The following is an 11,961-nucleotide window of genomic DNA, read 5'->3' as shown; positions in this document are numbered from 1 at the left end:
GTCGTAGTCGTTTCCACTGTTGAGCAATAAAATAGTAAGAGCACGAGATGATGAAAATTAAATTTGAGGATGCGATAATTTTTCTCTATCTAGTGGTGAAAAATCGTATGGGAGAAAGAAAAGGTAGGAAGTAATGAATAAAACATGGTGGAGTATTCAAAGATAATATATATATATAATAAGATTTAGTATTCAAATGATGGCGGTAGTTTACAGTTATTATTTATAGGTTTCGATTGTGGTTTATGTATATCTTCATCGTTTCCGGCAATGGTAGCATTTGTATCTTTTCCTTAAAGTAATTAATAAACAAACGGCCCTGAACGAAGGCCGGATCTTCGGACTTTTTCTCACCGCAAGCTCGTTCGAAAGTTTTTCTCAGCGCAACACTCGACAAGTCTACGTCCATGCTGTCGTCGTCGGCTTCTAAGTACGAATGGACAGCGCTCCAGCTCGAGCTACTGTCGTCGTAGGCGACATTGACGTCCTCGACTATGCCGCTGTCCGAATTTTCCCGTTTTGCCATCTTCTTCCACTGTGTCGGCAGCTCATCTTCGCTGTCACTCTCGGTGTCGCTCTCTCTGCGACGCGCGGTACGCTCGTCAGGCTGTTTTCCCCGACTACGAACAGCCTCACTGCTGCTCCGATCGACAGAGACAGCATCTGTGCCCTCGTTTTCAGCCATCCCGGAACTCTCGTTGTGTTCCAAGTTGGTGCTCGGGCTCCCAACGCCCATCGGAACATCATCGTTCCGGCTCTCCTCGGCTATCCTGTCTAGAGCAGCTCCAACCCGCTGACCTACCGCGCCAGTTCTCTGCTGCACGAGCATCGCGACTCTGCTGAGCTGTAGCGGGTTACTCGTGGGCTCAGTATCTAGCGCCATATCGAAAAGAAGACGTGTTCGAGCAACGAAATCCGGGTCCAACTCAGCGCTTTGATACTCATGATCGTAATGGATGATTTCTTCGCCTTCGTCGTCGTCATCGTACTCCTCTTCATCATCTTCGTCATCATCCTCCTCTTCATCATCTTCGTCATCATCGTCATCGTCGTCGTTCGACAAGCTGTCGTCGGACTGTTTGGAAAAAGAATTGCTTCGTGTTCGACGATGTGAAGTATTTATATACCGCTTATCGAGCTCCGGATACTCTGTCCAAACGTTTTCACGCAATATCTGTCTCACCGTACTTCTACATAGTTCCTGGAGGGACAGAGGTTCGCTGTCAGCTGGAATCAACATTTTTGGTTCATTATTACTGTTCGAGGCCAAATTTTTCGTACCGAATTGGTAATGCTGAATTGTGTTTAAGTCGCTTGACTTACGCAGAGTGATTGAATTCTGATCCGCTGGATCAGGTACGACCAATGTGGCGAATGATACTTTCAAGGACCTTTTACATCCCCACACGTTTTCGTCAGTCCTCGTGAAACAACATAAACGACCCTTGTATGGCATCACGACCAATCCTCCAATTCGTACAAACCGTTTAATAGCAGCCACGTTCCTTTCAGAAACTGCTGCCCCACAGTAAACCGCATCATATTCTTTGCCTGGTGTAACGCGCAGACAATTACCTGAAAATCAATAACTTTTCAAGTAAGCAGAATTTACTTTTCATAAATATATCCATCTACAAGTCAGAGAATGCCATTGCATATTACCTTGTACGAACGAAGGCTCACAGAATTCAAATTCTTCAAGAGCATAGGAGTTCTGTTTGAAGTTTTCCAATTGCTCGCGAGCATATTCCAGACAGTCTTCATGCAATTCGATGCCATGATTAATGCCATACGGTCCTGAAAAATAGAATTGCAGTATTACTTCCGTGTGACAAATAATTAACGGTAATCTTGTAATCCTTCATAATTTTCATTAAATTGCAGTGGTCTTACGAAAAAAAAAATTCACCAAAGCAAGTCTGTCTATTTGGGAGAATTGGATCATGTTTTTTAATACACACCCAGAAACAAGCCAGCCATTGTGCTAAAGTATCCAGTGCCGCTACCGATATTTAAAAAGCTCTGTCCAGGTTTAAGAGACAGAAATTCCATTGCAACTCCGTAGACACAAGGTGCGGATAAGTGGAGGTTTCCATGTTTCCAGGCAAGATCTTTGTACGCGCTTTCCTGGTGTAAAGGAAGCAAATAGTTGGCGCGATCCACAGCTCTGAAAACAAGTTCGACCTCCTTTCTCCGGACATAGCCAGTTTCCAATAAATACTCGACCAGCTCGTCATTGTTCTGTCCAATAGTAAGGGCTCCTCCCATCATCGAAGTTAGTTCGATGAACCTAAATAAATGTTGAATGTAAATAAAACTTCTGGTATAAACTCTGAGTGTCATGACGCGGTATAATCAACGACGCAGAGTGAACAAAAATGGAGTGATAAGCGACGGAATCAAAAAGCAATGATATGATACAATTGAAAAACTGCAGTAAGGACTTTTCTAAACTGCCAACACAGTCCTGGAACGGTTACTGGCGTTATCATGTTAGCTGCACAAAATAGTTAAGTTTGTTTTGAAAATTATGCAAAATATCTTACGTAGGTCACAGACAACGAATGTCGGTAGGGAACGTCGTGACGTCAGTTTCAACAGCCGTTTTTCCAAAAATTGTTATTTATTTATATTTATGTTACATTAACGGCAGATAATATGGCGCGATGTAAAACAACTTGAGTCTTTTGAGGTAACAATCATCCATTAGATACTGGCTTGTGCTCCTGTCGTCGCGACACAATTGTTTTGATTAAAATGAGAGTTCATCAAGAGTGTATCGGGTTTGCGCATCAGCTGATAACCACCATTTTTATACAACACAAAATACATAACAACACCAGCGGTGCTGTGTGGATCTGCGCCGTGGCGCGACAAACGATGAGCAACTCGGACAAACTATTTCAGAACGTTGAATCGCAATTTGATCGAGCGAAGGATATTTGGAGATTTCGGAAATCCGGCAATGTCGGATAATCAGTCTCGAGTTTCTTTTATTCTTTTCATGACTCGACGCCCCCCTGTCCCCGCCCCTCTCCCTGTTTGTTGCTCAACCGTCAGTCAGTCAAGCAGGCGAGTAGAAGGCAACACTGGAATTGTAAAAATTCCTGTCGAATCTCCCAAATGCACGCGAATGGAACCCTCTAGGGCTCTAGCTGCGAATGGAACTCGAGAGCATAAGAAGTGACGTACTACACGCGCATGCGCATTCAGAATATTTTCTACACTGCTCGTATGATGGCGACTGACAACTTTAAAACGTGAGTTTGGGAAAATATTTGTTTCTTATATTTATAGTGTATCGTCAGGGGGGGAAAGTAGGCATGTTTATCTCGACGTTAAGGACGAGGTTTCTGTACCGTTGTAATTTCGTATGCCTTAGTCCATTGTTTGGAAAAATTAAAAACTCTCGGACCTGGAATCGTTGCGACCAATGTTCATTTATTCCGTTGGGCTATAGCTGTAATCTATACTACACATAGTTGAAGTTTGCACAATTTTAATATTGTTACAAAATATCGAATCGTTGAACGTGAGAATACTCCTCGGTACGGATAAATAATGAACAAGCTAGTCTAAGGTATGCTGCCGTATCATATTCCTCGCACACGTGTATGTTCTTTATTAGTTTATTTCAAAGCTTAACTTTACACTACACGAACGAAACGAGACTGCATGCTTTGATATATTCAGCTTAGCCCCCGTTAAGTACGGCCGAAACTTAACACAGCGTATATTACTAGATATCAATACCAACGTGTTGGTAATTTGAACATATTAATTCGATTATTTGTATATTTTCATGATGAATTCTGTCTCGTCACATTGTTCCGTGATGCTATAATGCTATAGTGTAATCAATTCACTCTTTCGACAAAAATCTTATAATTTATCGATGCACGGTCTCAAGCCAGAGCTGCGGCGCCGCGGGGGTGGGGGACGGTCGAAGATTTCCTTCAGTTTGTGACTAATTCCATAGAAACTGTTTGCCCTGTCGAGTGAGTGGAAATTGTAATGCCGTAATATTTCGTAACTTTATTTAATCTGCGTACAGCACCATACGTTTTGTATACTGAAAAATTAGTAACTGTTGCCAAGAGTTGAACTCGACGTGCAATGTGCATGTAATACTGTATATTGAAATGTGAAACATCCAGAAAAATAAAACTAACAAAGGAAACACGAAAAGAAAAATCAAGTGCAATATAGTATTTACAATAACTCAATGTCAAATTACAATTTTAACAAATAAGTTGTCATCACAACATCACTACAGTATAATGCAGATGTTCGCGTTCCGTGTTACGTTTGAAGGAGACACGCTGAGTTAATATTTCAAGGTTTAGAGGTTATTATACTCGATATTATTTTCGAGCGAGTTTCATCATCTGTAGTTTGGCCCTAGGAATTGTTCGCTAAATTCACTCCTTTCTACCTAGTAAGTTAATGTAAGAATTGGTGCGAAGATTTCTGCAATACGCTGACGGTGAAAATAAGAATTTTCCAAAGATTTTTGTTTTGAAGACGGCTCCCCCTACGGTCCCCTATTCCTTGCGCCGCGGGATTACCAATCGCGTGGCAACGATTTTTGAGGTGTCTTTCTCTGCGTTGTGGTTGGCCAGTGCCCGAGGCTTGGGAACCAATCAGGCCGCAGCGTTCTGACGTCTACCTAATTTCTAGAGTCGACTCTAGTCCGTTTCACAGTCTATGGCCGTCGCAGGTAGCGGACGGACGGAACGCCGGGTTTGAACCGTGGGAACGAAGTTGAGCAAAGTGTAACTGCACGATTCGACGCTCGGCTCGGGTACGTTTTGACTTGTAATTCTCGTGATAGTTTTCGTAGATATGACACATTTGTGGGATTGTTGAATAGTTAATGATCGTTTATCGTATTGACGATTGCAACGGTTGATATAAGGTACTGTATTAACGATAGTTTTACTTTTCTCAATTACAATTTTAACTGGTATATTCGTTCGCGTTGTTCAAGAAGAACGACAATCGAAAAATTAAGTTGCTCGAACGATCGTGGATATGCATAACAGCGCAGCGATTTTACTTCATTCAATTCTATCTTGAATGCGAATTAACGCTGCTCTGGAGTTACGCTCACTTTTATTCATGCTCAGTTAATTCAACCCGACGATTAAACTCTATTCTCGAGAAAACATTAGGCGCGTAATTCAAATCTTCATTCAGTTACGGTAACGAACGTTCCACCGTCGGCATTTATCATCACCTCTACATATAGTTTTCGTACGTCCTTACGTGATGTAAGAATTCAATTTCGTGTTGCACATCTTGTTTTCCTTTTAACTACATGTGTGCCAATAAATAAGAAATCTTCAAAATACCTTGTTTAAGTAATACTTATCGATACCTAGCTCCAATAGAATGGAGGAGGAAATAGTGGTGGATGATCACATCGAGAATGCCAATGGTGGAACCCACTTATCAGGGGAGAAAGCCGCAGCCGTTATGCCTCTTCTGTATATTCAGCAAGGCAAGCTTCATGCAGGACAACCAGTGTCCGGAAACCAGACGATAACTGCATCTTCTCAGTCCCAACTAGCTTCGATTATTAGTCCGGTTAGTATACTCATTTATGCCTAAGTATATGAATAATAGAATTTTTCTAATCTCTGGAGTATTTATAAATTTTTTGTTTCCCCAGATTGCCACCAGCCAAAATAAAGTATTTATAAAAAGTAATTCCCAAGTAAGTACTGCTCAAAACAAGCCGCACATTATCGCTCACCACCATCGGCTAATTACTACGTTGAGCACCTCATCTAGCAATCAGTCACAGAAACACATCTTTCTGCGAAAAACTAACACAACCACAGCTCAGATTGTACCGCTCCAAACAACTCAAGGATCCCAGCCTCATGCGCAAGCGGGAAAGCACACCTTTGCGTATCTCAGCAATCTTATTAAGCCCAATAAATCAAGGGAAACCGTTGTTATTCCAGCAGGTAAATTGGCAAATAATGAGAATAGAGGATACTAAACATTACGGTGATAAAGTTTTCGTGTGACTGTGAATTTTTTTTTCTGACAGGAGCGTTATCCACGACACAAGTTGCAAAACCAAAGTTGTTAATTGCTCCTGTGATATCCCAGTTATCTCAACCATCATCGGGTAGTACAACGCCTGCTCAGAGTCAGCCGCCAAAACATACAACTAATTTGCTGCTCCCGGTCACAATTCCTCAGCATGGTGGACCTGCTAAACAAGGCATGTTTAATTTGAAAATCAACAACGGTCAAATCAGTACAGACAACAAAGGAACTATCACAGGTATGTTTTTACTTTCCTGATAAAAAATCACAGAAATGGATCAAAACTTATCAGAATCGAATTAGATCCATTTGGATCAATCCGTAAAGCCATGTCTTTCGGGTGCTGATAGAAAATCAATAGGAATTGATGGTTTTCAATGAGAATGTCAATTTTTATAAGATTGAATGGGATCCAGATGAGTCAATACAATATTTCTCTACAAGAAGTGATAGAATCTGATCAAAATTTACTACTTTAATGAGTTTAATTTCATAGCCGTTGCATAAGGAATATTCTGCAAAGAAATCTGAATAAAACTGGTGAATTATTTATTCTAATCGGGAATACCAGGTTAAACTCGAAGCATAAATTGAGTTGGTGTATTAAAATTTAGAGAAAAAAATTGTCAGTATTTTCTATCTATCTGTTAAGCTCAACCACTAATTTTTAGCATTAAATAAATCATTTGGTATGAGTGTGTGTGTTTTTTTTTTAAGTTCTACGAGAGTCAAAAGGTGGCAGTTCTGGAATTCAGCCACCTCCACTTCACCCATTGTCAAAAATGAGCTTACTGAATTCAGTCAAGGGCAAGGGAAACTCATCTGATGGTATAAAAATAACGGAGAACGCAGATTCTGCGGTGATAACGCCAATTCCAAACAAAGACGACGATGCGCCACCCGAAAAACGGAAGAAAACTATAAGCAACATACTGCGCGGTAGTGGGGAGAAACGAAGCAAAAAGCAAAACCATTCAAAGTCGTCACAGGATAACATGTGTGACGTACTTTGCTCACCAAACAGTCCAGATTTGGATCAAGACAAAAGTAAAAAACGTCAGAATGATGACGACATTACTCTAATCAAGGTAGTACCCAGCGAAGATAAGAGACTGAAGTCAGACGCGGCGTTGGACGACGAAATCAAGATAGAAATAATTAAGTCACAGCCGAGCATCGAAAACGATGCTGCAACGGATTTTAATGGTGAATGTAAATCTGGGGGCCAGGTTAGCGACTCGAAGGAGATTACCAATAATTTTCACCAAAGTGATCCAAATTTCGACCCTGCTAAGGTACTAGATTGGCAAGACGGTGTTGGGACATTGCCTGGCAGCACTTTGAAGGTTATTATACTGTCGAAGTTTATTTCACGGTATATTAAGTGTGGATTTTCCTCCGATTTTAATTAATTATCTTTTAATTTTAGTTTCGTATGAATGAATTCGGAATTATGGAAATGGTTGAAGAGGAGGATAACAAACAAGTAAAGGGAAAAAATAGCGTTGATAAAGAAAATGTATGTCTGTCGCAAAATTCGTCTAATGGTAGCCTTTCAGCGATAAGTACCGATAAAAAAAGTGGGTACAAAATGTATTAATTTATCTAAATGCTGAACTTATCATTTGTGACATTCTATACCTAATTTGGTTTTCTCTTATAAAGTAGAGGAAAAAAAATCTAGACCTGTTGCCGCAGACACCATTTATTGCTGTGAAAGTTGTGGATGCTACGGTTTGGCTGCAGAATTCGAGAGCCCAAATTCGTGTGGCCCCTCCTGTACAGAGATAATAGAAGCAAAAAAGGTCGCATTAGTACGCAAGGAAAAAGATCTTAAGTAGGTTCGACAATCACATAATGTCTTCTTCATTCGTTTTTAGTGAATTTTACGAATAATCTCGTTATTTTTAGAGAATTGCGTGCGAAACGAAATCGCAAGAGATTATTGCAGGAGCAGCATCACCGCCATAATAATAATCTTGATCTGCAACAGCAAAAAGAACAGCAACCGTCACAATCACAGTTACAGCTTCAGTTACAGAAAACAAAGCAACAGCGACCACAGCCTATAGAGTCAGATGAGCAGTGCATATCCAAGTCTGAAACAGACGAGGATCCTAAATATGGAGCTCCTACTCCACCCGAAGAAAGCCAAGAAGATAATGATTCCAAGGTACCATTGAATTTTCGTACAACGATGATATAAGTCAATAGAAGAAACATGAAATCCTTGTTCTAATATTCCTATCCTTTCTCTTTCAGTACCCCTGGCAAACTGGAAAGCTGGGGTTTTCATGGGCAAAGTACTTGGAACACACCAAAGCCAAAGCTGCACCAGTAAAGTTATTCAAAGATGCTTTTCCATATAGTAAAAACCATTTCAAAATTGGAATGAAACTAGAAGGAATCGACCCTGAACATCCATCTCATTATTGCGTACTGACTGTTGTTGAAGTTGTAGGTGAGTTCTGAAGTAATCATTACAGGTATTTTTGACCTTTGTCAATATCAGCAAAACTCTAACATTTTTTCTCCTTATGTTTGCTTTGATTAATAACAGGCTATCGAATACGCCTCCACTTCGATGGATACCCAGAGAATTATGATTTTTGGGTAAATGGTGATAGTATGGATATTTTTCCTGTTGGTTGGGCTGAAAAAAATGGTCATAAACTGGATCCTCCCAAGGGATATGTTGCAAGTAACTTTAGCTGGACAGCTTATTTGAAAACATGCAAAGCCCCAGCAGCTCCAAAGACTATATTTTCAAACAAAAGCGTGAGTGAAAATAAATTTGGATCCTCGTTTATTTCTAACAAGTAAAATGTACACGCACATAAATGCAACTCACATGTAATTCTTTATTTAGGACTAGGCATTTTCGCATAACATATTTTCTCCTAATACCTCGGTTATAACTGTGTTTTACTATAAAAGTCGTCTAGTCGGACATTTCTGAACGATTCTTTTGATTACAGAACTGTTTTCTTTTTTACACAATAGACAAATTCATATGTAGAATATCGCATGTTGTTGAAATTTCAGACACTTTTTCCAAACGGATTTCGACAAGGTATGAAGCTTGAAGCTGTGGACAGAAAGCATTCCTCGCTAGTATGTGTGGCCAGTATTGCAGAGCTAATGGATTCGCGAATATTGGTTCACTTTGATTCTTGGGATGAAGTATACGACTATTGGGCAGACGCCAGTTCGCCCTACATCCATCCCGTCGGTTGGTGTCATCACAACGGTCACAGTCTTACACCACCAAATAGTAAGCCTCTGCATTGTCCCAGATGTCTTCTGTACTAAAAGAAATCCCCAGTTCTCTCGTGGTTTATGTTAATGAAATCATATCATCAGGCTACAAGGATCCAAAGGCATTTACCTGGGAAGTTTACCTTCGAGAAACCAGATCAGTTGCTGCACCAGCGAGAGCCTTCAAACAGCGTCCTCCCTGTGGATTCAAACGTGGCATGAAATTGGAAGCTGTGGACAAACGAGTACCTCAATTGATCAGAGTCGCGACTGTCGAGGACGTCAAAGATCACGTGTAAGTACGCCTGCGCTGACCCGAGGAAGTCGCAAGTACTTGTTTGCAGAAATTATCACTGTTTCTTTAATACCTAGGTTGAAAATTCGTTTTGACGGTTGGCCCGAACACCATGCCTACTGGATTGATGACGATTCACCCGACATACACCCGATGGGCTGGTGCCTCAAAACAGGACATCCCTTGGAGCCACCTTTGAGTACGGATTATTTTTACTGTCAAGGACTGAAAAAAGTCGATGAACCTAAATACATTTTTAAATGTATTTAGAAAAAATATAGAACAAATTTAAAAAAAAATTATCTTAAATATCGTTAAATTTCTAACGGTTATCACTTTTTGTCGTTTACAGCACCTGAGAATCTTAATGATCGTCCTGAATGTGGGACATATGGATGCCGCGGTATTGGTCATGTGAAGGGACCTAAGTATGCAACGCATAATTCTGCATCCGGCTGTCCATACTCACCACAAAATTTGGTCAGGCTCAAACTATTACCAGATAGACTAAACGTGAAACAAGATTCCTGTGACTTCGAAGAAGACATACATGAACGACCGAAGGGGGAGAAACTTGAAAGAATACGAATGGAACGTAGTGACAAGAATGAAAAGTACTTGTACCATGACGATAAAGGGGAAAGAATATCGAGAGTCGAACATTCGGAAAATTTGTTCGAATTTAAACATGAGAAGAACGAGTATACCGAGAGGTGAGACATTGAAAAGTTTCACGTTGTTCAGAATTCCTACTTTCAAGTAGATTATTCCGGTTTTTTATTCTTGTTTAGATCTGGAAGATTTCGACACCACCACAGCGATGGGCAAACCGACGACGACGAGTCGATGAAGAAACGAAAAAAGCGGTAAGTCATCCATTCACGATGTCGTTTGTTTTTTAATACATCGATTTCCAAACGAACAATCAATAAGAGGGCCGAATGTATGATCTTCATGTTTAATTTCAGACGGCAAGTATCGGAAGAAGTATCATCTCTCTCTCCTGCCGGATATTTCGGCGATGCATCAGCAATTTCTATACCGTACGCGGCAAATATTCCGGACAAACAGCTGCGCACGGAGATTTATCACTCCGTTTACAACCCAGGATACAATCCTCTTCCAGACGCTCCTCACATATGGGCTAAGCACAGTAATGCTTTGAATAGAGTTGTCGCCAAACAGAACACCGACCCACGGCGATGGTCGAACGAGGAAGTGATCAAATTCATACACAGCGTTCCTAACTGTCGAGAAATTGGCAGTATTTTTCGTAAAAACGTAAGTATAAAGCGTCTTTTTGCCATCGCTGACATAAGTGATATTTATCCGGTGTATTATTTTTTTCATTTTTCAGAGCATCGACGGTGAGGCGTTCCTGATGCTGACGCAAGAAGATTTGGTCTCACTACTCGGTCTACGGCTTGGTCCGGCTATAAAATTATATAATAGTATTGTTTTGCTGCGTCGACGAGCGGCGTGAAGGTTCAGAATTGTGAGCATTAACTTTCTTCATTTTAATTTTTGCCTTCGAGAATATCGAACAAAACAAATGTTTGATAATCCCTTTACAGAAGCGATCTATTTATTGAAAGATTTGAATGATGAAATTGATTTGAAAAATCTACATAAAAATGAACACAGTACACACACATCTTCGCGATCATTGTATAAAATCGAAATACATTTATGCTACATATACCTAATGTTCGCTAGCGATAAAATGTAGAGATAGTGACTTAGAATTAGCAATGGCGTACCTAAAGAACTGCCGAAATTTTATTTGCATTGAATCACCTATAAGTATCTAAAATTTACAAATTCGTACGCGTATGGCTTATTTGTTCGTGATATAATATTTACTATTATAGATTTGATGATTTATTATTATAATATATGTATGTATTACTCAGGATCGAGAATGGTTGGAAAAACCAAACCAAGAATGATTTTTAATAATCATGTAAAAATGTAAATAAATTAAAATTTCCTTATGCAAAATCGTCATGCACGCATTCGCGTAATTTCACTAATGTAGTAAATCGAAGATGTGGAAAGATGCTCGATAAAGTGGGATTTGTTAAAATCAGTTATCGATTTGAGTGATAAATGAAAACAGCATCTAATCTCCGTACAAATGGAGTGATGCATAAACTTTCTACTAACAAAAAGAGAGAAAGTTGATAGTCGAAATAAATTTTACTAGCAGCTAGCATCATAAATCAACTAAAACGATCTCATTTTAGTTCGATATACAGTATATATATCGATAAACCTACATTCCTGCAAGTGATTTAGAAAACTTCAACAGAAATTATTCGACAACTAGATAGGTACATAAATTT

The 11,961-nt window shown here is 39.9% G+C and overlaps 2 protein-coding genes across 7 annotated transcripts; one reads left to right on the top strand and one right to left on the bottom strand.

The window, feature by feature from the left end:
* Window positions 1–155: 155 nt before the first annotated feature.
* Window positions 156–3,125, bottom strand: LOC124407894 (protein-L-isoaspartate O-methyltransferase domain-containing protein 1-like). 2 transcript variants are annotated; one of them, XM_046884481.1, is made up of 5 exons: window positions 2,547–3,125; window positions 1,962–2,290; window positions 1,663–1,797; window positions 1,324–1,575; window positions 156–1,227 (listed from the first exon to the last, which is right to left on the bottom strand). In XM_046884481.1, exons 2-5 carry the CDS (start codon window positions 2,269–2,271, stop codon window positions 224–226), a joined length of 1,701 nt encoding a protein of 566 aa, XP_046740437.1. In that variant the 5' UTR covers window positions 2,272–2,290; window positions 2,547–3,125; the 3' UTR covers window positions 156–223. The 2 variants fall into 2 exon arrangements, with proteins under 2 accessions (XP_046740437.1, XP_046740438.1); XM_046884482.1 differs by having other exon boundaries at window positions 2,808–3,125.
* Window positions 3,126–3,139: 14 nt separating this feature from the next.
* LOC124407893 (lethal(3)malignant brain tumor-like protein 3) lies at window positions 3,140–11,617 on the top strand. 5 transcript variants are annotated; one of them, XM_046884476.1, is made up of 17 exons: window positions 3,140–3,260; window positions 5,385–5,589; window positions 5,675–5,975; window positions 6,062–6,301; window positions 6,781–7,409; window positions 7,493–7,643; window positions 7,732–7,900; window positions 7,975–8,236; window positions 8,326–8,524; window positions 8,624–8,841; window positions 9,109–9,337; window positions 9,427–9,616; window positions 9,694–9,815; window positions 9,969–10,329; window positions 10,408–10,482; window positions 10,585–10,897; window positions 10,974–11,617. In XM_046884476.1, the coding sequence occupies exons 1-17, from the start codon at window positions 3,202–3,204 to the stop codon at window positions 11,097–11,099; spliced, it is 3,849 nt and encodes a 1,282-aa protein (XP_046740432.1). In that variant the 5' UTR covers window positions 3,140–3,201; the 3' UTR covers window positions 11,100–11,617. The 5 variants fall into 5 exon arrangements, with proteins under 5 accessions (XP_046740432.1, XP_046740431.1, XP_046740436.1 ...); XM_046884475.1 differs by having other exon boundaries at window positions 3,141–3,260; window positions 7,729–7,900; XM_046884480.1 differs by lacking the exon at window positions 3,140–3,260 and adding an exon at window positions 3,423–3,580 and having other exon boundaries at window positions 7,729–7,900.
* Window positions 11,618–11,961: the final 344 nt, after the last annotated feature.

Source organism: Diprion similis, chromosome 7 (assembly GCF_021155765.1).
Source record: "Diprion similis isolate iyDipSimi1 chromosome 7, iyDipSimi1.1, whole genome shotgun sequence".
Taxonomy (NCBI): Eukaryota; Metazoa; Arthropoda; class Insecta; order Hymenoptera; family Diprionidae; genus Diprion; species Diprion similis.
Note: the sequence above shows the minus strand (reverse complement) of the source record. Positions and strands in the feature narration are given on the sequence as shown.

Bases quoted from the DNA above. Each gene is read 5' to 3' on its own strand.
- LOC124407894 (XM_046884481.1), bottom strand. From the start codon at position 2,271: ATGATGGGAGGAGCCCTTACTATTGGACAGAACAATGACGAGCTGGTC. The intron at 1,798-1,961 runs GTGTGTATTAAA...TCTATTTTTCAG, and splicing joins AATGGCTGGCTTGTTTCTGG to GACCGTATGGCATTAATCAT. The intron at 1,228-1,323 runs GTAAGTCAAGCG...TGTTGATTCCAG, and splicing joins TCAGAATTCAATCACTCTGC to CTGACAGCGAACCTCTGTCC.
- LOC124407893 (XM_046884475.1), top strand. From the start codon at position 3,202: ATGCGCATTCAGAATATTTTCTACACTGCTCGTATGATGGCGACTGAC. The intron at 7,410-7,492 runs GTTATTATACTG...TTTTAATTTTAG, and splicing joins TGCCTGGCAGCACTTTGAAG to TTTCGTATGAATGAATTCGG. The intron at 10,483-10,584 runs GTAAGTCATCCA...GTTTAATTTCAG, and splicing joins ATGAAGAAACGAAAAAAGCG to ACGGCAAGTATCGGAAGAAG.